General features: G+C 38.6%; 1 protein-coding gene across 1 annotated transcript in view; it reads right to left on the bottom strand.

Moving 5' to 3' along the window:
* ME1 (malic enzyme 1) overlaps positions 1 to 27,018 on the bottom strand; it is a gene marked incomplete at its 5' end in the record, with an annotated part of 190,038 nt that overhangs the window by 39,958 nt on the left and 123,062 nt on the right. The window contains one exon of the mRNA XM_082307288.1: positions 2,375 to 2,484. Within this exon, the coding sequence (XP_082163414.1) occupies positions 2,375 to 2,484 (110 nt within the window). The remainder of the gene's footprint in view (positions 1 to 2,374; positions 2,485 to 27,018) is intronic.

Genomic DNA, 27,018 nt, shown 5'->3' with positions numbered 1-27,018 from the left:
TATTAGGTTTTTTAGATTTGAGGTACTTAAAGGTCCTCATTGCATCACTAAGATATATAGGAATCCTTTGTCTGGATATTCTATGGCAGTGAAAAAAGCCTCAAGCTCTTCCATGAAACATATTAAACATTTCTTTCGATCATTAAAGTAGCTTTGGCTTGACAAATATTTGGACTAGGAGAAACCATGTTTAAAATATCACGTAAGCACTATCATCAGAAGATGATGGCAAATCAGATGCAATGTGTTTGTTTGCTTTTATTGGCCTGATGGAACTTGTCAGCTTTACTGCTCTAGGGGTAGAAAATACGACTTGCCTACAGAGAAGGCCACTCTTTCAAGTAGCCTGGAAAAAATCATGCCATTTAGAAACTGAAAATCTCTAAGGATTGCTAGAGAAGTTAGCACCATCTATCCTCATTAAAGTTGTCAAGTGAAAGATCCTTAGGGTTTATAAAGCTGGAATAGAAACAGGGAGAAAAGATGACTGGGTCTATATTTGGGCTGTTGTTATTCCACTGCCACGTTATAGGGGAAGATGACATCCTACAAAAAAAAGATACTGAAGGTATTTATGGGGATATGATGACAAATGACAGAGATCAGAGCAGACTAAATGTATCCGCTTTCACCTCTCGGAAGCTATACAAGCATTAAGGATGGAGATCACCCAAAAGTCCCACATGTCATTTATGAAAATATCAAAAGACCCACAAACACAAATAAGATTGCAGAAACTGAATAAATTAAAAGACTGCACATGGCTACACTTCTAAGGAAAACCGATAGCTGCTAGAGCAGCTCTGCCAAAAGCCAAACGGATACCTTCCAATGGTTTTGAACGTGAAGACACCTCCTTCCAAGGTGCATGAGACAGAATGCAGTGGGGTTTTAAAATGCATCTAGACACACAGAAGACTTTCTCGGCTTAGTTTACCCATATTTGGTACAATTTTGCTGAAAAGCTTCCCTTCCATTTCTTTGAAACTACATTCTAGTTGAGTCTCTCTCTGATTTGGGGTGAGGACCTTCATCCTGCAAGGAAAGAGAATTCCCTGTGGGAGCTGGGTCTCTAAACAACTAGGGAAACTTCCAGATGCTGTTTGGTCTGCTGTATTGGACTTCCGTAGCCATGACTACACTCAGACCCTGCAGGGTAAGAAGCACCATGCTTCTTACAAAGGGAAATGTCATTTTATAATTAGTTTATTTCCCAACTGGGAGTTTGTCCTCCATAATCTGTTTCAGATGCAGGAGTAAAACTCAGCCGGACTTGTAACAGATACATAGTTCATGTGGCTAGCCAAATCCCTAACATCAGAAAGACAAGGGCTATTTGAATCCACTGCCACGCGTTGGATCCCTGAAATAAGACCTAGGTCCCAAGAATGACTCAAGAATGACTTCTGGAAAACTCAAGCTCCTAATGCTTGGCTTGAAGTGTCACTGCAAACTGTTAGAAATGAAGACTGTTAAACTCCCATTTTTGATCCTGTCACTGCTGAGGACCTCTATCTACCCAAGGCAACATGACGGGGTAAGAGGCAGCTCATGCCCAGGGCCCTCCTTGGGTACCTCTCTCCAGCAGTTCACCTTACTCCAGTCCCCTCACAAGGATGGGAGCCAGTGCACTTACTGCCCTAGAGAAAGTTATTTTCCAGTGCTCTTTTCCTGACAGGAAACAAGGCAACCCAAGCAGCAGCATCTGCCACTTCAGCCCTGCTTGTCTTTCTTCTCAGGAGGGAAGGGATGCCCGTCTAGATTGAGCACTGGGGGAATCCCCCTCGCTGACGTTTCCCATCCTAGATCTTTTCCTTTTGCCAGCTGCTACAAATGATTCAGATGGCAAAGCAGAGTCAGGGGGATAATTTCCCTCTAAAATTGATTGCAGCCCTGAGACTGCAAGGAAAATTGGAAGGATATTTAACTGAGTTGTCAGTTTAGGAACTGAAATACAGTTCGACATTTATCAAGCAAGCTCTGTCGCATGGAGGAACGGTGGAGCAGTTGTCACTGCAGCAACAAAAAACAGAGGGAAGTACAGTCCAGGCTGGAGCTTTGACATTTGCCCAAAGATCTGAAGTTAATAATTTATATGGGAAAGCCATTCACACACTAAACTATTAAAAAAAACCCTGAAGAGTGAATGTCTAAATAAAGCATAAGGCATAAATGAGAAGGGAAAGGTTAAATGCAAAGACAGCTCACCAGAAACCCATGCTGAAGAAACCCAAGGCAAAATGTGACCTGTACCGAACATCTTCAAATATCACAGGAAAGCTGATACATTTTTTCCCTCTGGTACATCAGTTAAGACTCATTTTTCTGGCTTGTGAGCATCACAAGAGTGAAGAGAAGAGAAAGAGCCTGTTACCTTGAATGTCATCATTGAAAGTGCAATACTTGTTACGGTACTTATGCAGGAGGCGGAATGCATTAGCATTAGCAAAATCCTCAAATTGAATGAGGCAGTTCATGCCATACCTAGAAAGACAAAAAATTGTGCATTGCATTAAAAAGAATACATAATGGTATATTAAAAAGCCATTAACATTTGCAGTCAAATTTTGAATACAAGTATAATATGATTTAATCATCTACTAATAAGTTTCTGTTATGTTCTTTATCTCTACATTCATATAAATTATCTAGAAGACATAATTAGACTACTAATATCCTTTACTCAGTTCTAAGTTAAGAATAAAAATCAGGGGAAAAGGCCTTCATCTCTCTGCACACATCTCAACAGAAGTCTCTGCTGAGCAATCAGCTTGTGAGCAAAAATCCTGGCCCCATAAGGAAGGCAGTAAAAAGGTAACACATCCAGAACATGGATTTTATTTTATTGTCATTATGCAGGTCAGCAGCATGACATCACTTGTAACACAATGCTTGACCATTCTTCTTATAAAAGAGGTATTGATCAGAAACACGGTTAATCTAGACAAATGATAAACATGTGAGAACACTTTAAGGAAGGAAAGTGAGAGCTGCAAATTTGAATCGAGTTACACTTGGCTAACAGACACTAAAACTTTGGGTATATGCAGAAACAAGGTTATCTACATTTCTTACATCTACTGTTTCACTGGATTGTCAAAACTGATTTTCTGATATGAATACTAGATGTTTCTTAAACAGTATGCTAAGAAGCAACGTTATCACCCATTTCAATGTTTTCTCATCCTTGTAGCTTATGAAACAATTCAAACTGACATTTCCTATAGTACTTTGAAATCTCTATATACTATATTTTGAAAATATAGTATGCAGTTGCATCAGATGAATAATTTCTATCATTTTGCTAATATAACTATCTAAGTCAGTTCAACAGCATGAGTAAGTAACTTTTGATGAACCTTGTGGTAACAGTCTCAAAGTTACTGACAATTACTATATTTCTTGGAAAGAATTCACTGTGTTACCTTGCTGCCTTGGACCCACTGCGTACCAAGGCTGCACTACCAACAGGGAGTAAAACAGCAGCATGTTTCTAGTATAGGCAAGTGCCCGTGTTGACTTCAACAGGCATAACGCATCTCAAATATATCTAAAAATTATCAAAGAGAGGAACACAGGAGTATTTTTTTTTTTTAAAAAAAAAGGAAACTCCAGACTCCTGGCACTAGACTCATATCCCAATACCTAACAAGTAAAAAAATTGGCCTCGTGTGCCAATAAGGTTAATCCTAAAATGAAAGTTAATAATAAGATAAATTAATTTAATATTACTACTACGCATCCTCCAGTCCTTAGATGCATTTCATAATAGTACTGTCTCTGGATTCCTTGCTTAACATTCCCATATGGCATTTTCAAATATTTTCAAAAAAAAACAAAACACAAAAACCCCAAAACCACCAAAGCCATTTCTAGACAAAAACTATGTAAAGACTTAATACAAGCTCAGAGCATATTGGCAACAGGGAAAAAACAAAACAAAACAAAACAAAACAAAACAAAACAAACATCACTTGAATACTGTCAATCTCATATGGGAAACAAAAGAAGTAAAACATGAAAAGTTTAAAATACAGGGTTAGTACTAAAACTGTACAAGTTTGGATCTGGAAATATCGCATAAACATTACCGCACCCTGGAATAATATTACAAGAAAAGTTCTTTAAAAAAAAGTATTTTAAACTTAAATAAACCTAATGGCAATTCGCACAGACTAAGGAACCATTTGATTAAAATTTTAAAAAAACATTGCATTAAGGTGTTGCTATGAAATTATTCCCACTAGGGTCTAACAGGGCAAGATCTCAACAGCACATGTCCTGTTTGAGCTAAAGGAGGTTTTTCCGTATTTGCTAACAGCACAAATCCAAGAGAGAGAGTCAAGCAGTTACTGCTTCATCCAGAAAAGCCATACATACATATACTGAGCAGTTCAGCATAAATAAACTACTCTAATGTTAATCAAGTTTTTCTTTAAACCATACATGTGTTTGGCAACCATGTTAAGCAAAGCCATCAATATAAGAAAAAGGACAAAAATTCCTGCAACTAAATTAATTTCCATGGAAATCACATATTTAGAGCCATATTACAATTAGCCAAAACTACTGGGATTCCACTGGCAGGAATGGTAATCCCTGCTGAAAATAAATACATCTTCAGGTTTTATGGAAAAACCTGGACTTCTTCAACAGCATAATGACAGGCAACTGTTTAAAAGAGAATCTGGCGAGTCAGTAATTCAGTACCGTAAATCACAACCAAGTTCAAATAAAAAACTGGAGCTACTTTTCAATAATTAATTTAAATTTCTAACCTGATTCAGTATCTGATATGAATTTCTGTGATTCCATAAGGGTCTAGGAGCTGACAGTTGGATAATAATATGAAACTAATGAGCTTAACACTCTGGAATCCTGGAGCTTGGTTAGAAGTGTTTCTTGGATGCCATTAAGCCAATGTCTGTTTCTTTATTTTACCATATATAACATTCCATTTTCTCATCTGCATTTGATTTTTCTCCATTTTCTTACCCATTGCCTTTGTAGACATGGATCAAAACTCCCTGTGAATTATATTAAATCAGTGTCCCTGTAGAAAACACCCATCACCCATGGATACTGGGCACACTGTCCATACTAATTCTCTGAGCAAGATATCATGGCTGTTTAATTAAAATGGAAAAAACACAGGTAGTCTAATTCTGGGCCTGGGAGATTTTGGTATTATAGCAGAAAAATTTCTAAGCAGCATTCTTATTCATTGCAAGTGTTATACATGACACCCAGGTAAAAACCTGAGACTTCAGTGCTTGCCCATGACCAGTAGTACCACGTAAGATTCGTGAAGTTTGAGGTCTATGTCCTCAAAAAAGTCTAATCAAATCCCGTCACTGGATACCCATGATAGACAAGAAAATAACACAGTGTTTCTCTGCTTGGAGTATTCCCGTTCTCAAAACCACCAACAGATGAGACATACAGATGAGGTAATACAAGATAGTTAATCTCTGGCATTCCAGAAAATCCCCTTGCAATAACGAATTGGCTACGAAAGTGCCACACGGTTATGGAAGCAGTGACCATACCAAAAGAGCCATCAATTCTTCTATGACTTCCACATCTTACTATCGCAATCACTTACAGCAGCAGGTTGAGCCAAAACCTAAAATGACGTTCACAGCCAACAGCTTAGTTCCACTTTCCTTCCTGTATCACTCTGCAATAACCTTCCACCCTATCGCATTCTGATGGATGGTTTTAGGTTCTCGTTTCTCTGCTATAAAGGGAAACTTCATAAAAGCAGAACATGTCCTCTCCTCCTGTTTGCACTTCATACCCTATTGTCACCACAAATTTTTGGTTTGGAACTACACCTCTTCATAGGTTGGTATGGTAAAGAAATGACTGCTGGATGAGAAGGGAACCAAGCACTATATTGCTTGCCCATGTGCAGTCATCAAATCCTGTTGTGCCTTCCAAACCACTTGAATTCCAGCAACTGTAGGCCACTACAATGCTGTAATTCATAGTGTCTTTCAAACATTATGGAAAGAGAAAACAAAGCGTACAGCTATCCTAAAAAATGACGATCTTAACATCTATCATCAATACTTTATGCAGATATGGCACAGATTGACTTCATTGAGTTCCCTCAGATGACACAGAGTGACTGATCAGGTATGTCCAGAAGCAAGTAACTGAGATTTGCTACAAATGAAACCATCAGATTTAAAAACACCATCGAATAGTTGTGGTCAGCTTTTACAGGGGGCATGTTAAAAGCAAAAGGCCTGGAGTTGAGTGCCAGCAGCTCCAGGCGGAACAAGAAGATTAGGAGGCAAATTAGGATCTAGTCCTAGACTACCAAAACTAAGAAAATAAACGAAAATCTGGGAGACATTCCTCCTCAGTGTGCAAGCATAACAAATGCCTTAGTGAATTCTTAACTATTTTCTTGCTCTGGAAAGCACTTCTCTGACAGCAATAGCTTGGCTTGAGTAGCCTGGCTAGGACTGCTGGATTCCTGCAGGCAAGTGTTTTGTAGCTGTAAATTCCTCTCTTCCGCCTGTTGGGGATCTGTCACTGTGGTAGCTGATTAAACATGCATAAATCGTCCCTAGAAAGTGATAATACAGATCACTGTTCCCCCTTGTAAATCCTGTTTTGTCACCCACGTCTTTTTGTGTACTTGGATCTTAGTCTCTTGCTCCAAGTCATACAGGCAGTCTGAATCAGGATCCAACTGGACAGAAGTTCAAAGCCATCTTTCCTTTTTCTGTTGTGGACAGCAAATATGGACAAGAGTGGTGGCAAGCATGCAACATCAAATTTGTCATCAAGTATGGGAGGCAAACACTGGACAATGGATTAAAAAGAACCGTCCCATTGAATAACATGTGGTTGCCAGAAAGCACTGTTTCCAATAATTCTCCCAATTTACAGCATGTTTTGTGTGACAGTCTTAGCTTCGTTTTCGCCATTTACAAACAAATTTATATTCAGTTGTCTGTGACAACAATGTTAATCTTCCAAATCATTCTACAGATTATATCTTTATGTAACGGGCTGGAGAAAAACGTCCACAGCTTTTTAACCATCCCAGAGATACAGTACTAGCATTTCAGCAACCCGATGCTCTTAAGAACCTCAAACAGGGAAAACCCTCAAGAATCCAGTGGGAGCTATAAAAGTTTGGGCATAATTTTGAATTCAAACCATATGATCGGTAAAATCCATGCTTACTTCTACAGCTAAGAAATTTTTCTGGAAATATATTTGGATCATTTGTTCTTACTGCCAGCCATTGTTTTGGAAATCTTCCTAAAGGAACAAGTGGTTGCTTTTTAGGTTTTTAGAGCTTCCAAAATCCTATTTGACTATTTTCTTTGTTCATGTGGGCCTGGAACTGAAAAAGCCTTAGAAACCATCAGAAGTGGTTGCTGCCACCCATTCCTAAGAAGGAGCAAAACCAAAATGATAGCAACATTGGCGTTCTCTCCCTTGCCTCGTGCGTCATGCAGCCACTCCGCCAGCCAAAACCATTTATAGTGCACCAGGACGATGTGGAAATCATCTCCTTCCTCCCCACTCCCAACGCTGTAAGCTTGTTCATTTCCATGTATCTCACTGCTCAAAACAGATGTAAAGTAGGGCTTTCACGAAAGGATGCCTTCCCACCTTCCCTCCTGACAGCTCTTATGACCTGGATGCCTTCTCTTCCTGCTCTCCCCCAAGATATCTTTAACTTCATTTCATAAAGCAACTAAACTGCTACAATGAGGTCATACATCCATCCTAGCACCTCTTCCACTACAATTTTAACCTGCTGGTTAAATTCAACCAAATTTGACCGAGGGGGATAGTGTTCCACAATAATTGCTACGTATATGTTCTGTGGAAAAAAGCAGCCAAGATGAGAAACCCTCCAGCAAGCGCCGCAGCCACTCTGCAGCAGATGTTACCACTCATGCTGCCTAACAGCCTGATGTGCTACAGCTGCACAGGACAGAAATCTGTCCAAGGTGTACTCAGCTCTAGCCAGTACTACAATGCAAATACCTTCCCACAAGAGGTATCATTAAATTACAGATAACTTTCTCCCTCTGTCCTGAATTGGACCAGCAAGTCAGAGACAGGACATTCTTCACAGGAAGAGATTTCCTAAAGAACTTAGAAACTGTCAGCATCTCTGCTTTCCACATGAATGACCCTATTTAATTTTTTTTTTTTCCCCTGCAGGCAGCTATTGTTTTTATTTTATCTACAGAAAGCATTTGCTTTCTTAGGAGTATTTTTCATAGCCATTTTCTGTTTCCAAACCAATCCTTGCCCTAATGAGCTCAATACCTATACAAACTAGTCACGAGGATAGGGCAGACGGCAGCATTTAGCACCCACCCTAGTACCAGCAGCAGATTCTTGCTTCATTCATGTTCTCCTTAAGGAAATATAATTCTACAAAACTTTTCCATGTTATTATTCCCTGGCATGACCACAGTGCTATAGTGTCTGCAGTGCAGCCCTTATTTGTACCAGTGCTTCTAACACCCCTCTGCTTGTTCTTCCCTTCTCCATGGTTGTTCATCTCCATGGCCTTTCTATCCCAGGTGCAGTGAGGAGAATGGGTTGGTGATGGGTCATAATTTCCCCTTTTTTTTCCCCCCAGCCAACAGCACTGCTACATGTGTGGACTTCACAGGCCTTGGGAAAAGCAAGGCTTAGGAGCAGGGTGCTGCTGAATTAGGAAGGTCTTGTGGTTGATGGTCCTAGAAGTTGTTGCTTGTAAGCAGACAAGCAAAACCAGTTTCTCTATCCACAGTCAGGCACCATTTACATAAAGGGCTTCTGTTATGTAAAAAGGGAATTAAATTGAAAGCTTTTGCAGTATACTAACATAAACAATTACTACAAGAAAAAGATGGTCTGGTTTTTAACAACTTTTCATCAGCTTGGTTGCATCACACTTTGTAGTGAGGACTGCTTGCTCTTTAAATTGAAGACTTAGAAGTCCATCCTATTGAAACACTAAGTTGAAAACACTTCTAAACACTCTGTCTAATTTTTTGTGCATTTTCAAAGTGCTGTTAAAGGATTAATATTGATGGCCACTAGAGAACCTGAAGTAGATTTCTTCTACTTCAACAGCTGATTGAATTAACCATCAGGTGTCTCAGGGCTGTGTGGTATGAAGGCTGTGAAATAATTAATCATAAGTTACCACTGTTGTAAATATATTTTATTCTTGTCGCAAAAATTTTCATATTTTATTTTGGATTTAGATATTTGTACTAAAGTATTTCACACATGTGGCACACATGGATAACAAAGGACAAAACTGATTGCAGGAAAATGGAGAAATGTCTCATTTACATCAAGACGAGCAGGCCCAAGCTCTGGTAAGGCCACAGCACAGCCAACTCTTGGACCAGGACCCTGCACCTTGACAACAGGAGAACAGCAACAATAGCAATGCACTATCACAGCACATCACATATGCCAGCCCTTATCCTATGGGTACAGCAAGAAGTGCTATTACAGCCTGAAGAAATCCAACATGAGAACACACAAACAAATGAACAGCAGACTTGCCTAAAATTTATGGAGGCTGAAGCAAGAAAAACTGCACAGCAAAAGAACCATACTGGCATAGCTGTTGGATCCTAAAGGCATAAAAGACCCGTATAAAATCAGGTTTGTCACCACTAATCCCCAGGAGCCCAGAAAACACACTGAAGGCTTGACAGCCGGGGGCCTTTTGCCGTCAGTGCCGTACACAAGCAATCCTGACCAGACCACATGGACACATACATCCTGATGCTTCTTCGAGTATGCAGGTGTGAGACTGAGTGAGTAAAATCAACTTGTTTAGAGATTTTGTAACATAAAACCACCACTCTGTTCCGTAAGATCTTGCACTGAGTGTTGTCAAATTAATTTCCTATGGTGGAGTTTGCCAAGTTGCCCACTCCCCACTGTGAAAAAGTCCCCTCAGCAGGAAGGTGGCTGGATGACACAGTACTGAGATACAATATAATGCACGTTATACAAAGAAATTATATGTTTGAAATTTCACAAAGTCAGACATGAGCCAAACTCTTACATTCAGTTCTTGACATACACAAACACCAGCCCCAGCAGACTAGATCACTGCCACGAAAAAACATACCACCCAAACTTCCACAAACGCAAAGGTATATGGGCTTGGCTAATCTTCAAGTTAAATCTGAGGAGGAAGAAAACTATATTGTAAATTTTGGTAGTTTCCCTCCTTAGAAAAAACATTCCATGTGGATTTGAAGTAAACAGCACATTGAACTACTGTGACGTTTTCTCATGAATTTGTATTGGTTCACTTGTTACCTGATCCTGACCGCGCCTATGTCAAAAGTAAAACTCTGTGAGCCTGAAAATGTAACTCTAGCTCTTCTAGCTATTCTACTGCTTTTTTCAGTGTTACCGCTTAGCTGCTTTAACTGTGACTTAGACCAAAGAACAATCTCAAATTACCTTCAGTTTTATATTCACTTAAAAGAGATGAGTGCAGATTTGAGACAGATGATCTGAGAGTTGTTTTTTTTTTCTTTTCTGTCTCTTCAGTTCTTTAGAGACTTGGCATGGTGACGCTTTTGGCTGAGGGAGGGAAGGGTACTGAACAGATGGATTGGTCAAGTGTCTGAGCAAGCTAAATCAGAAAAACAGAATGAAGAAAGAAATCCATCTCAGCTGGAAACAGCGAGTAGCTTTATTCCTCATGAATCTTTAGCTGTAGCTAAAGGTGTGTGTCACGTCTTGCCCTCCCAAATATAGAGTGGTCCTCAGTAAGCCCTTCAAGCTTACTTTTTAATTTTAATTAAATGGCTTTACACTAAACCAAAAAGTAAGTTGTTATCAAAAAAAAGAGCATATAAAATACATCATACTTGTATGATAAGCCACCCCACACAGCTTAAATCATTTGAATCTGGTTTCAAACGGGTGTTTCCTGGTCACTTCATGACTGCAATCTTTAAGCGCCTGTTAAAAAGTCAATGATTATTACTGTCTGGTTTAGATTGCAGGAATTTTACTTTGCCAAGAAAAGCATCAGAAAGCCACAGTTCTGAGGTTTCCTCTGTGCTGGCAGAGGAAACCTGCACACTTTACAAATAAGATTTTTAATGTTCTAAATTTTGACATAAGTTATAAAAAAGAAATAAGTACAGCAGCACTTGAACAGTGGTCAACAATAGCATAGGGCTGTCACAGGGAAGCCCTCTATAGATCTTCTAGGATGAAAGATACTATGTTATATATATATCACTATTCATAATCACTGAGATTAGTGGAACCATCTATTCCAAGAAGACTGGATTCCTAAATCTGGACATGAAATGTTTCTCTGGGCAAGTTCTCAGATTTCTGTATTAAAATGAGAGCTGCACTTGGAAAAGGTAAAGGTTCCCATTCGGCTGCACAAATTAGATTCGCCTTCACTGTGTATCCTTTAAGGTGGCACTTTGCTTACACAGGCTGCATCCTATTTTCTTGAGAATGAACCTTCATATATTCCCTGCCCAGACACTAATTTTCCCCACTTTCCAAAAAGAGGGGAGGATTTGCATTATAGCAACAAAAATAAAAAGAGATCCTTGGCTGATAATTCTACACCAGAGAGTTTCATAATAATTTTTCAATTGTATTTATTTAACTGCATCTAATACCATTTAAAAATACTACTTCAATAAAGGCTGATTTATTAAGGTATTTACTTAAACATATGAGAATTCCAGCTTGGTTCAACACGATTATTCCTTTGCTTTAGCTTAAGTGCATGCTTTGATGCCTTACTGAGTCAGGCCTGAGTGATTTATAGCAAATGCAAAGTCTTTTTGGAAAAGATATCGTATCTTTTGCCAGATCCTAAAGATTGCTAAGTGACTTTAGGAGGTTAAAACAAGATGTCTGCATTTGCTTATATATTTGATTATATTTTTATGAGTTTATAGATATTTTCTCTAACATAAAAGATGCGGTTGGATAGCCAAATTAGTACAAAGCCTGGGGCAGCACATCTGCTCTTTTCCCCTGCTACTTAAGATATAATGAACAGATGGAAATCTTACTTCCACCATCGACAGCCTTCACCTTGACTGTTAAAAGGCAAAGGAGTAATGACCTTTCAGAAACATCAAAAGGAGACTGGTAACAGGAATACTTAAAGTATTTCCAACAGATTAAATACACTCCATAATCTTTGTACTGTTTGATCATTTATGAAACACACCTCTCCCTCCCCAAATTCTTGGTGTTTTTAAGGCATTAAAATATCTTACGCACCTGCAACACAAATTACACCTGAGAAAAGAACCATATTGGAGGCTAGACCAAAGAAATGGAGAATGCAGAATTTAAGGAAGAAGGAGCTTACTATTTTCAAAGCATTATTTAGACAGCATGCTGTTTGACTTGAGGAACTGTGAATATTACACCTGAATATCACAGAATCACAGAACGGTTGAGGCTGGCAGGCACCTCTGGAGACCATCTCATCCACCCCCCGGCTCAAGCAGGGTCAGCTAAAGCAGGCTGTGCAGGACCACATCCAAATGGCTTTTGGATATCTTCAGGGATGGAGACTCCACAACCCCTCTGGGCAACCTGTGCCAATGCTCCGTCACCCTCACAGTAAAAAGTTTTTTTCTTAAGCTTAAACTTCTCTTACATTTAAGCACAATGTTTGTGTCTATTTTCTCTTGTCCTGTCACTGGGCACCACTTATAAACAGCGTGGCTCTGTCTTCTTTACACTCTCCCTTCCAATATTTGTACACACTGATGAGATCCCTCCGAGCTGCTGCTTCTCTGGGCTAAACAGCCCCAGCTCTCAGTCCCTCCTCACAGGAGAGGTGCTCCAGTCCATCATCTTAGTGGCCCTCCACTAGTCACTCTCCAGTATATCCCTCCTATACTGGGGAGGTCAGAACCGGATACAGCACTCCAGGTGAATATGGATGATAAAATCTAACTAACCATATAATGTGTAGAGCATTATTTATTTGACTTAATATTAAGACCTATTTCTTCTCCAATTAGGCAAGACAAATTTTGCAGTGTGACAAATAATTTATATGTAAATAATGAGACTTAATGAAAATGTGGATAGGATAGGATAGTATTTGGCTAGTTTTTCAGTGCCAAACCCACTTCCGTTTACATTAATGTCTTTAGAACTAGATATAGGTGATCCATACTATAATTATGAAGAACGCCCTTTATTGTACACAAAATCAGTAAGTCCATTATGCCTAGACTTGAGGCTGGTCTTTACTCAACATCACCAATTGAAGGGGGGAAAAGGGGTTTCTTCTGCATACACATAAGCCAGAACAATTACATTTCTAAAGCATTCTTCAGTTTTCCCCCTTCTGGATTACAACTACTTCATTGGCTCTCTATGCCACACTAACTGTGAGGGGCTGAGTGCTTTTAAATCTTGCAGACGCCTTGAGCTGGAGGTACCTGACATGTCAGGGGATTGGATCTGAAGAACAGACTTCCTTCTTCCACAATGGTTCCACAGAGAACGCGGCATGCTATACTGCCTTTGCGCTCTAATCTCAATTATGTATGAAACCTCAAACTGAACCCCCTGTACTTCACAATGGAGCTATTATTCCTCTGTGTGGAAAAGATTCACCTTTTTTACATTTCTTCCAGGATCAACTTCAATGGAGAATTGCCAGGATCAAACAAAATCCTGGGACTTCAGGAAGGGTATTTGAGAAGCTATTTAGGACTACATACTCTCATGGTACTTTCACATCGGTATTAACCTGCGTGAAAATTATTCCACACCTCTAACTGGCTAGCATAGTATATTCTTTAAGTCAATCCCTATTTTCCTTAAGCATTTCTTGGAGGGAAGGGAAGCATATAACAGGAATTTATCTCAAGCATCCAGGAAGGAGAGCTGGGATTTCTGAGTGCCCCAGCAACCACTGAATTCTGTAGTATGTCCCACCCCAGCCATTGGTAGCCAACATATTCTAGCAATGATAATTTATGCTAGAAACTGTTTTTAGTATGCAGCCATTTCAAAACTGAGGAAGTAAAAAAAGCTCAAAATTAATTTGGAATCCCTTCAGTCAAAACCAATACTGCCAACTCAGGAAAAGAGGATCAGGAATGTGAAATAATTTTCCTCGATGGGTAAATGCATGGGTTGAGATCTAAGTGACATTTCAGTAGGAGAAGATGGACAAGGGTTGAAAGGAAGTGTCACATCTCATCTTAAGCACACTGGGACAGAACTGCATCTTACGCTTGGGGTGTATACCATAGTCTTAGGCACTGTGGAATAAATGCCCTTGCAACCATACACAGGGAGAGAAAATCAGCAGTATCTTCAGATGCTAGTTATGGTTGTATGGACTTCTGCGTTTTGGACAGAAATATGGCAGCCTGATCTCTTGTGACACACTTTCCTTCCAAAGTCAGTGTACAGGATGCTTGCTTAACAGAGTGCCCTCTCAAAGCCTTACAAAGAGGAGCAACCTCAGCTTCTAGTCATCACACCTAGACTAGGAGATGCTGAAGGACCAAATCTCAGGAAACTGGCAAAATCTGTGTGTCTGTGGTTTACCAGCTTCTTCAGTATGCAGGTCAGCAGTGTCAAAGACCAGAGGCCAGAAAGACGAGATTCAAGGCTTCCTAAGAAAATCAGTAAGACGTATGTCCTTGAGCGCACTGAACTTTACAGGTTTTCTGATCCTAAAGAAGAAGGGAAGATGACCTATTCCAGGCAGTTCTTCAGTCCCACTCTGACTCAAAAGAGAAAGAAAGAAGCATGGAACTTCTGCTACATTGGTATGAAGATGGTTTATGGGTTTTATACCGAGCACTGCATTAGAAAAAGAAGTGTGCCCAGAAAAAAACTGAACTTATCCTGTGTGATTTTAAAATTCATCATCATGCTGTGATGGTGCAGTTTCTGCCACCATCCTCGTCAAAGATTTTTTACATATGAAGAAATAACCTTGACATTTACGATTGCCTGAAGTCAATCTCACTGTCTTTAGGGATGGCATTACTCCGGAAAACACTGGATCAGTGTTCCACAACTCTTCTGTAGTCTAAATATTGTGTCAGATACAGGCCCAAAGGGCATTCAACTTTCAATTTCTCTTTTGACTCTTCTCCAAGAACACCATCTACATGGGCTCTAGCATGTTTTTTTCTGCAATATATCTTAAGCATGTGATATTTTTTCCATTCCACTCTATTTCCATTCTTAAGATCATTCAGACAATTAAACTATATGACTAAATATCTGCTCTCCATTACATACCATCTAAATGTCATGGCAAGACAGGTCTAGGGGCAACTAGATGAAGGAGATGGGGAGGAATAGGAAGAGAAAGCAGCATTTATCCCTCTGTGAGCCCTACAGGAATTCATTCGTAGGCACAATGTTACTCAATATTTTATAACAACAACAACGTGGGAAAAAAATAAAATCATTACTAATAAAGTTTACACATGACACAAAGATCGGGGTTGTCACAAATTATGAAATAGGGTGCTCTCTTTTAAGCTGGGCAAAGACAGAAATATATTTATTTCAATGTGGCCAAGTGTAAATTTATAAAGCAAGGACCAAAAGTGAAGAACTCTATTCAGGAACAATATATTTCACAAAAAGCTATAGGTAATGGACATATACCATTGCTCAGCCAAACTTGTTAACATTTATAAGGGCTGTACAGATAAGGGATTATCAAATATGGATGGTGTAATCTTACCTTTATATTTGGTATAGTATAACCAGTGCTATAGTACTCTGACTATTTCTGATGTCTATAATTAAAGAATTAAATATCAAAACCGAGTGACTCTAATCAAATGCCCCGTTTTATGCAGAAGGTCAGACTAGTTTACAAAAATGTTTTCTGGCTTTATAAACTTGCAGTACACTGAACGTGGCTAGAATGCTTAAATAGCATACAATAAAGCTCACATTCGCTTCCAACCATTCAACTATGTTGACACACTCAGCACTCTATGACATAGTTGAAAGGACTTACAAAAGGTAGGTTTTGAACAGCAATCTGAAGGAAGAAAAAAAAGAAAGTTGTGTTGCAGATGTAAAGAGGGGAAGGCTTTCCACATTAAAGATGAAAAAAAATTCCTCTTCTGAAAAAAGTGGGAAAAAAAAAAAAAAGATGTGGTGGGTAGCAGAGCTGTGTAACTAAAGCAGACCTGAGACAGAGGTGGAAATAAAGCTGCGTAGAACTGTGAAAGAATAAAAACTCTTTTGGTGTAGTAAAGCAATGTGCAGCCAATGAGGATATTATCTAAAGAGGAAGTGTGAACAAAGCGCAGGAGAGGAAGAAGAGTTTGGCAGCAGCATTTGGACCACCTGGAAGGAACCCGAGCGTGTATCAAGAAGGCCAGAAATTACTGTAATCCAAGAGGGAGATAATCCAAGACTATAAAGGTTTTGAAGTCTCTTCTAATAAAAGGTAAGCATAGAGAACTATGCCCAGGGAAAGACATCAGAGTCATCGTACACATCCTAGTGAGATGGAGAGCGCTGTTACCTCCCTCTCAGAAGCTGGATGGGTTCTGTTTGAGTAGCATTGCTAGTGCAATTTAATTTTCCAGCTCAATGTTGTCAAAGCAATAGGTGACTCAGCAGAAATTAAACATAGGTAACACTACCAGTGCACATCATACAGAAGATACCTTAAACCAGAAAACATTATAAAAATGCATGTAAGTATGTGTTCAGTCAAACTCTCTAGTTCCTGGGAATGGTGACCTGCCTTTCCTCAGAGAGCATCCTTCCTTCTTTCTGCCCTTCCCTGGGCAGTTACATAAAACGGTGAGAATCTGGATTATAGCTTCCATACCACACCTTATTGTAAGAGGATCAGAGATTCTCTAAAGATAAATGCACCAGATACTTCTTTTGGGTCATGCCAGAAGATTACCATTCGGTATTAATAAAAAGCTTTTTGAATCAGCTCCACGAGTGAAACAGCAACCCAAGTTAATAAAAATAGATTTAATCAGCAATAATAAATAATAAAATAATAATAAATATAAAATAATAAACCAGCAAGCTAAAGTAATTAGAAATTAATACAAGTTCAGAAGCGCTGCACAGACTCTACATAGTGCCTTTAAGAAAAATTCTCCTAGATGTATGATGGTTGGTCTAAAACTCGAGCACTTCTTACTCAAATATAGGGTGCTTTGCATCTCCCCTGGCACACATAGTGTTATGAGCAATCACACCAACATTACAAAACTGGGTTGTAACTGCTTGGTTGCTCTCCAATTTCACATGTGACGGATGACTCTGGTTATTCTGGACCAGGAAAAGGAGGAATTCACAGGGGGAAAAAAAAAAAAAAAAAAAAAATTCTTACACCAATGACCACGGAAAATTAGGTCAGAAGTATATCACGAATTTTTAAACAAAACTTTTACTGATGAAATTCAGGTGTTTAAAGGTAAGAAAGAAAACAAAACTGAGAGAATACTTTTCTGAAGTACTCAAGTAATTAACCATTTTGAAAATATTAGCCAGAATTTAAGGGAAACGCACATTATATTACTACCAACTAAACTCATTTTTCTACAACTTTACTAATATGGTTGATATACATCACAATGTTCAAAGCTCCACACAAAAAGTAAACCCTCAAAGACTAGTAAGACCCCTTTTCATGGCTCTCTGATACTACAAAAGTTGCCACCACTATTAATATTTAAATGAAGTCAAGAATTCACATATTAACTTCAAAATCACCCCTAATTGGATTTATACTTGGGAAAAATTGGAGGACTGTTTATAAACTTTGCCATAGAAGTGGAATACTCAAGCTCAATAAAATGGCATAAGAGTAATGTTTTTTCCAGAAGTCATCATAAAGAAATAACAGCCGCTCGTGCTTTCATTGCAGAAACAGGAGCTTTCTGAAATCCCTAGAGAGAAAGGGAAAGTATGAACATTGTATTTTACATTGAAAAACTGGCAGCGCTTTCAGCTGACCTACACTGGACGTATTATTGCAGTCTGTGCTAGTGGCTATGGTTGCATTTTATCATCATGAATTTAGCTTTCTTAAAAATTGCCTTTGAAGCAAGTTCAAACTTTTCAGTCCAAACTGTCTCACTGGTAAACTTATATTCAAATATTTATTAACAATGACTGGAAAAAAGGTTAATTGGAGACTAAATTAAGGTCCCAGAAGTGTTCTAACCCTATTTTAACATTTTAAACAGGAGGTTAGAAGTTTTAACTGGCTCCTCCTAATAGTCTCTTCAAATATTCAAGATCCTGGGAATTATATCAGTGATCTCAAAAGAGTAATGTATAAAGTTATAGCTCTTATAATTGGGGACTAGGTGAGAAAAGGAAGTGGCTGCACACTCCTCAGAACTGTTTATAATCCTATGCTAAGCCCAATGCCATCTATCCTCTTCACAGGATTATTTAGGCCTTCCTCAGGGAACCTCAGATGTGTACCAAGTGGTCTCCCAATTTCTGGTCCAGACTGAAGTAAGAAATTGATGCTTTACATGTTATTTTAGATTACAGAGGCAGCACACCAATGAGATGCAGTTTTTTTCTCTGATTTTATTTCAGGCTGTTTAGAAACTAATGATATATCTACACTAGGATCCTTGGCTATGACTGTAGCATATAGACTTTGCAGAATATACGTGCGCTTCAAATTAGCTGGCTCAGATACCAGATTTGGTGTACTAAGAAAGCAGGATGCACCAAATAGTTAAAAAGAATATTTTTTATGTTCTTCATAAATTCTATTTCTATCTATATTATTTGCCTTTTTGCATATAACTCCACTTATTACTTGGATTTCTGAATATTAATTTAACAAAAAAAAATTTTATATACTTTAGTGGATTTGGTAAATAGGTTTTTCAGAGGTGAGCTGCTGGAATTCCTACTGGATTCAATCACCATTGAAGATGCACAGTATTTCTGAAACTAGACCCAGTCCCCACCTTTTTGGAAGGACTGAGGGGAATCATGAAGGAAAGAAATTTATACTAATTCCAGATTCTCTTATCTTGGTGTTTGAAGCAAAAATCTTCCTGTTGCTTGTAATTACTGGTAAATTCTATGACTAGTCATTCGAAGTTATTAATACATATGTATTCCCATGACTTCAGAGAATTGGCTTATTTTAACAGGCATGTTCAGGAAATGTTGCTTTAAAAAAAGTACTTCTTAGTTACTTCAGTAAGTTCAAGTCCCCTGTTCATGATTTATTGGTCAGAGATCCATCTGTCTTTTAAGATTATTTAACATTCTTTTTAACTAGCCAACAACCTGACTTCTGTTCTTTGGCGTCCTGGTCAGCATTAAAACGTTCACATCCATAGTTAACATTACTTGGTCAACATACAATAATACTTTTGAGTACTCCAAAGTTATACACAGGACAGTGTAGCACCTACTGAAACTGGTCATACTGGAGCAGTTTAAGAATGCCAGTTAATACAACCTACTCTTCTTTGCAGTTACTCATTCACAAAACTATAGGATTGGATTCTCCAGTCTCCTAAGGCCACCTTGCATCCCAAAAAGCAGCATCCCAAAAAGCAGCACCCCAAATCACAAAAGAAATCAAAGAATTTTGCTTGCATAGGTAAACTGTCCTGTCACCTCAAGCCAGTCAGAAACTTAACTTCTGGAGTAAGGAAAATGTATTTAATAGGTTTTGCAGAAAAAACATGTGGATGTGGGAAAAATATGGCAAAGTATTCTATTCCTGTGCAATGCCTACACCACGTAATCAAGCCCATAATAAAGAAAATCAAAGTACTTTTTTCTTCCTGTAGTGCCTTCTTGAGAATAAACAAGTTCAGCTTAAGCTTCCTTAGCATGGCAACAATTATGATTATGTAGCATAAAGCAGAACACCTGAATTGTCTGCATACTTCCTATGATTGTGAATTTTGTGAAAGAGGTCTGATAACATATTTACAGTATTAGATTACATAGTCTAAAAAAGCAACCAAAGGTTAATTACATTTATTCTATAACAATAATTTTATCTGTTTCTTTCAACTACCTGTGTGAAAGCTATTTTCCCTGTCACTCACCTAACACACATGATCTTTTTAAAGGCTATCAATCAACCCATTACATGTTGGGATGACAGCCAGCGCAGAACACTCACAAAAGCACTGTGTGACCCAACAGCCTAATGAGTGCCTGTATTGGAGTGAACCTGCTCACCCTACTCCATCTTCAGCAATAACACTGGATAACTCTCTAAATACTTATTTTTGCAAAAATGCAGGGAGGAAGTAGATGGAAGATGCTACAATCATTTTTCTTCCAGTCATGCAGAAGCAAATACACATATGCACGTGACCATTCTGGGAATGGGAAGAAGTCTTATGAAGAAATGAGTTAATAGAGTTAATAATACTTCCAACTTGCACAGTATCAGGCAGATACTTAAATGCTCATGTTAAACATTCACTGTGGCATCTGAGGTGGGCCCCAAAATCCACCTCTCACTCTCTGGTTGCAGTTCCATGGATGCGTATGATCCGTAACATACTATATCTGATTATGCTATCAAATGCTGTTCCTCTTATTTAAACTGTCACGTACTATCAAAAAAGCTCATCTGGGCTCCCTTAATGAAAAATTACTTACTGATAATTTTTTTCTTACACAAGATAGCTTAGAGCTTGACATCTATATTTCTCCTTGGTCCCTAAGTCTCCAAATTCCATATCTCTGTGAGTTACAGACAGAGCTAAAACTTGGTTTGATTAATATTTTTATTTGCTCGTACGCTGTAGTAGCTAAAAACATAAAAAGGGTCAGAGTGATTACATCATGAGATTTGAACATACTGCCAACATCATCTGCACATTAAAATAAAAAAAGTAAATAGCAAATGTCTCTACTCACTGCCAATAAACAAACACAACTGTTTCAGAACCACGTATCATATTCAATCGTGCTCAAGCAATGCAGAAGGTAATGAAAAGACCATTGCTTCTACTTCAAGAAGCTATGAATGAAGAGACTGACTAAAAGGAATGCCACAAGAGAGAATAAGTGTTACGCTTTGAAACTGCCTATTTGCTTACATTGCAATGTTCCATTTAACAGATTAAACAGGAAGCTCATATAGGAGCAAATGGTCAGGAATATCAGACTGTCCATTCTATCTTACTATTAAAGTACCTTGGATTTTCATAATTTATTTTTGTGAGCTGTAATAATCAGCAAAAATTATTATTTATGTGATTTATATTTATATTGATGAAAAGGATAAATTGCAAAATGTACTTTTCAAAAGGTTTGAGAAAGCTGCCATCTGACTCTAGCCTCTTAGCAAAAGGATGACCACTGCACGCAGAGACTGCTGTCGGTAGTGGATCGCACCGCTATTGAACATCCTCCTCCAGGATTCTGAAGGAAACTCCTCCAGAATCCGGGAAAATTTCCTCTTACGCAGAAACCCAGCCAATTTCTTTTTGTTTTAATTTGTCTCAGGGCTCTGACAGGCAATGATAAACTGAACTCAGCTGAAAATTAGGATCAGATGGTGAACTGAGATTAGTTCTGTAAACTTCTCACAATTTGACAACGCTAGCACAAGAAAGCCTCCTCTCATTCTACATCTCTCCCCTATATGATTTAGGAAGCTAGATCATCTGGACGAAGCCATTAGCTACTGTAATCAGGGGTTTTTTTTAATTGATTTTTTTTCTGTTTCTCATCCAAATGCTCAAAAGATATTGACACTGGGACAGATTTTTGGTCAGCAGGCACATATCCATTACGCTGCTTCCCTCCCCCCACTTCCCTCAAGAAGGCCAGGAAAGATGTACAATAACTGTAGCTGTCTGCAAAGTCTCTTCCCTAGAGATGGGAATAATGAGCTCTTGGAAATGTTTAAAGTCTACTAAATAAGAAAAGCATCTAGCAATGATCTGGTAAAACAGTTTTAATGCCATAAGATTCCACTCAATATCTCCAGTACTATTATTTTTAACTGAAAAACTAGGCCTACAGCCAATTTTATACTTCTGGAATTATTATTGTTTTATAGATTTATACATATATATACACATGTATCTTTTAAAATGTCTGTATTTCCTGGCATGCAATGTAGACAGCTAGTGCTTCAAATCTTGACAAAATTCAGCTAAATAATCAAGTCCCCACCCATCTCCAAATATTTAAAGTACAGATGTGTCCAAAATATTTTCAGTTTCTTTCCCTTTGTTTGAGCTATTAAAAAAAAGGCATTAAGATTTTGCAAATTCATAAATATTATATCATTTCTGGGATAACAACTCAGAAGAGTGAGAACAGACTGGCTCTAGGGATTCCTCCGTGAAGTTCCCGGTTGGGAGTGTGGATAGCACTGTGCAATCAGTTACAATGTTCAAACACAGTGAAGAGAACTCAGCTTCTGCCCTCAAAGCCAGTGTACAATGGCTAGCCAATATGAGCTAGTGATAATATAAAGACTAACAATCACCACACAGAGAAACCCTACAAATAACAGCTCTGGAAGTCCATTTTTCAGCTTTCAGATGTTGTTTCTTACCTTTCAAGCATCAACAGAGGCTAGAAGTATCATGAAAGTTAGCATGCACTAGCCCACGTGCCCAGAGTTGGGCTCTTAAGCATAGCACTTGGCAGCTAAACTTTTTCAAAGCTTGGCTCGAGTCTCCAGCAAAAACTCTAGAAGACTTCTGAAGTCACACGCAATAGTGCCATGACCTGAGAGCTCCAAAGGAATCTCCTCTCTGTGAGGAAGAGTGACACTGTGGCTTTCGCTCTGTCCTACAAAAATCCCCTCGTTAGCTCACAGCTTTCATCTCTAGTCCAAGAAAATCTCTGCTGCCCTTTTTGTAGTTTCAAAGTACTTTAAAGAACTTCTTAATAGATCAAAGTGTTTTTTAGATGCTGGAATCTCATATTTTTTTCTGATATTCTTGCAGTGTTTGCTTGATACAAATTTCAACATCGATCCCCTAAGTGTTGCTGTAGGGCACAGCCTTATCTTTGTGCCAAGAGATAAAAAACTTGTTCTCCTAGAAGTACAGGCTATACCCTAACCAGGACTATCTGGACCATATCCAATGTCTGAAAAAACAACAATTTTTCAAACTGCAAAACTACAAACAAACTATAGAATCCATGTTTACATTAACTCTGAGAACAACTCCTCACCATATTGCACCATACAGAATGAAAAATATGTACTTCTCTCAGCAAAGGCAAAGCTCACAGGGAATAGAATAGTTCCAGTTAGAAGGGACCTACAATGATCATCTAAGTCCAACTGACCACCTCAGGGCTGACCAAAAGTCAAGGCATATTATTAAGGGCATTGCCCAGAAGCCTCTTAAACACTGACATACCATATTTCATTTTTGTCCAAGCAACAGCTAGGAAAAAGAAAGAAGCATGTTAGCACAGAAGTAAGGCTTCACAAAATTTAATGTTGAGCTGTATCCCTTTAAACACATTAGCTCTGCATGTCATTACTTGACCAGAGCACACCTAACTGGGACAGACTTAGCAAGCTGTGAAAAAGGAGGCTGCACCCCAGACATTAAGACCAGATGGTTGCTACATGGAAACCAGGTGAGATCTGTCACTGGAAAGAAGCAACAACACATACAAAAAGAGGGGGAAAAAAGGCATGTGGAGCAAACCTGACTTTCTCAAATACATTTATATCTATTTACAGCACAACTCACTGATAATGACCATACGCTTTTGACCATAATTTTGTGTTGCAGCATCAATGTTTAAGTAATACTTTGTATCAGCTACAGAAATGCTCCCCAGGTTTTCACTTTTTATTTTTGTTTAGTAGTAGAATATGTGACTACATATATTTTAAAACTAAGTATGACAGATTTGGAATCGTACCAGCAAAATTAATAGTAGTCTAGGAGCAGTCCTTGGGACAGTAGGATACGTGGCAAAAGTCCTAAGTCAGTATTCACCACACAATCTTTTTTTGGATAGTTTGCAGAGTTTAAATCATAAACAGATGTTTGTGAAAAGAAACTGTCTCCTCTTTCTTACATACAATGTATTAATCACTCTAAAATGAGACTATAAAGATAATATCTTGCTGAGTCCTTAGTACTTAGCAAGGTTACTAAATACTTCATTTACATCCCATTTGGGACAAATCTGAGAAGCTTCATTGATCTAGAAAAACAATTATAAAAACTATTTAAATATTTATACTTTCGAGGCTGACAAAAGGAACTGATGCCTCACCATGCTGGATGGTGGCAGAAGACAGAATCTCTGCCTTCAACACCTACAGGTCCAAATAAAAGAAACCATCCTGTGGCCTTCCTGAGACTGAATATACAAGCAAATTAGTTTGAGAAAGAATGAACGCGATTTAGTTACGTTACGACATTCCTGTCTTATTTTTAGTGGGGACAGTGATAGCAAGGAAGTAGTAAAGAAGCTGAAAAGCAGTAGTTGTTATCATCTCCTTATCCCTTATTAAGAGACTGGGAAGGGTGGGACCTGTGCTGTGCTATGACAGAGCCAGCAAGGAACCAAGGTTGTGGGACATACCGCAGCCAGCAAGAGCATGACAGACAGCAGAAGTTCGGAGATCATGAAACGAAGTAATTAAATAACAAACCCAAGACTTTTAGAAAACCTCAGACTCAGAATCACGAATTGACAATCCAGAAGGATATGAAGGAGGCAGCAGCTGTGACATAGAAGGATTAGAGATAATTATAGGTAAGAACAAAAATGGATAAGAACACAGGGAGGATTAGGATTGAACAGATCTCTCCAGAGAGAAGTGGGCAACAAAGGAAGAAGCAGAGTTGGAACTTACAAAAGTCAATCAGGAAAACAAGGCAACAGGATGAGATACCACTGGTAGAAGGCAGCTATAGGAGGTAAGCAAAACCAGAAATATAACCAGACAAGAAATGTGGAATGAGTGAGTCAATGAAAAGCTGCAGACTGTTATTACATGCAGGCAAGCATTTCAGAACCCTTAGGTCTGATTTCCACACCCACTTAAAGCTCAGGCACTGCTCGGACTGCAAAGCTGCAGTGTTTTGTGCTGACCAGCTGCAGTAGATGGTCTCCTACAGACAGCATGAGGGTTCATTTTCTTATTTACCAGTGAGGTAGGGTGCTGTCATGTTAAGCAAAGAATGTCCAAGCCACATCACACCAGACAAGGTTATTGTCTTTAACAGCCTCTGTCCCCTCGGGAAGGCAAAATTCAAGCAGACCACAAATAATTGTGCCATGACGTTCCAAAACCTAACTAAGGTCTATACCATATTAGGGGAAAAAATATGCAATCGGTCATTCTGCCATCAGCTGCTGGATCAGGATTGCTTAAATCCACAAAATCTGGCAATTTTTTTCTTTTTGGATGCCTTCACTATTCTTGATCCGCAGTATTGCTGTGATAGAAGTTGCAGTCATCTAGTGGCGGTGTAGTTCATTCACCCACAGTGGTCCTTACAGTTCGGAATCTCGGCTATCATTTAATAGCACAAAAAGTATAACCCACCCGTGGTGCTCTCACACAGCACACGGAAGAGCAAATCATAGAAAAAGGAAACATCAAATTTTGCAGAGGACCATCTCCTCTAGTCCTATCACATCCTCCTTTTGAGGATATAACAGTCCTGCCTGCATTGGAGTCTCAAAGTGACACCTCTGAGCAGCACAACACTGGACTTAATTACCTAATAGCTAAATGAGGAAAAAAAAGGAAAACAAATATTAAGCTTATTGTAAATGAAGGAACACAAGTTTCTGTAAATGTGATATTTAAACAAAGTCCTTAACCACAGGCACAATCTGAATCCAAGTGTCAGGTGCTGTAAATGAAGAGTGTCCCTAGCACAGGTGGTAGTTAAGTTTATGACTGCTATAAACTGAATGGTATTTCACAATGATAAAAGCAATCTAAGCCAGGTCTATTTTTGTATCATCAGCACTGCTCAAAACTTCAAAATTAGTACGTAGCACTGTCTTGCCTTATAACTGACAAGGGGGTAGCATGCTGGCACTTGTTTTCTGCCTCCTACTTCTCCCAAAAGTCAGTCCCTCTTATTTTCATAACATTGTACTACAAAAAAACTGCCTAAAATTAAGAGCATTTTGTTTTTTCATTAGCATCATTACAATAAAAATTTAATTGCTTTCCATTCCAGCCATTCTTATTCAAAGAAGATATTTACCAAAGTTTGTACGCACACTAGCAACTCAGCTTCTTTGGACCTATGTTAAAAACACCTATACATCCATATTTGACTTCTAAACTTGGACATGGGACTGGAATTTCATGCCTTCGCTAAAAAAGCACTTTTTTCTTTGGGAATAAGTACAAGTTCACCTTGGCCATTTCTCTTAGAATGATTCAACAGCTCCAAAGTCACTTCTGTAACTCCAGAGAAGACATGCAGTAGAAAACACCTAAAGCCTCTGCAGTTTAATTATTCTTCACTTTTTGTTTTTAAGTTTTATCTTATAGAACTGGGCATTTGTTTAAAAGTCTCTTCAGATTTTTATTATATATATATATCGCCTTTCTTAGTTTATATCAATGCAGTTAAATTATATACCTGAAACCCCATTAAAACACCTATACTCAAACAATAGTTTCAATGACACAAATACTAAGGCACAGAACATTAACTTAAAACCCCCAGCCCCATGAGCGATATCGCTATGTTTATCAGCCAAAAAAAGTAACTTAGGTGGATTTTCCCTTTTTTTTCCAAACACAGTAGGATTTCTAACAAAGAAAGAAGGCAAAGTGATAAAAATGAGATAACATTCAAAAACTGTCATATAGTACAGCGTGGCAGTACTTAACTAAACTGAAACTAGCTTAGTGGTTTTCTTTGGAGCACGGACTATGTTCTTTGTCAAGAATCTATTTTGTCCCATGTTCTATGAAGTGGTTATTTGACATTGCCTGTGCTCCTTAAGCTAAACCTGCTGCCAACAAGTCTCAACTGAGAAAGCACTATAGCC

The sequence above is a fragment of the Platalea leucorodia genome (genome assembly GCF_965183815.1).
Source record: "Platalea leucorodia genome assembly, chromosome: 3".
Classification (NCBI taxonomy): Eukaryota; Metazoa; Chordata; class Aves; order Pelecaniformes; family Threskiornithidae; genus Platalea; species Platalea leucorodia.
Note: the sequence above shows the minus strand (reverse complement) of the source record. Positions and strands in the feature narration are given on the sequence as shown.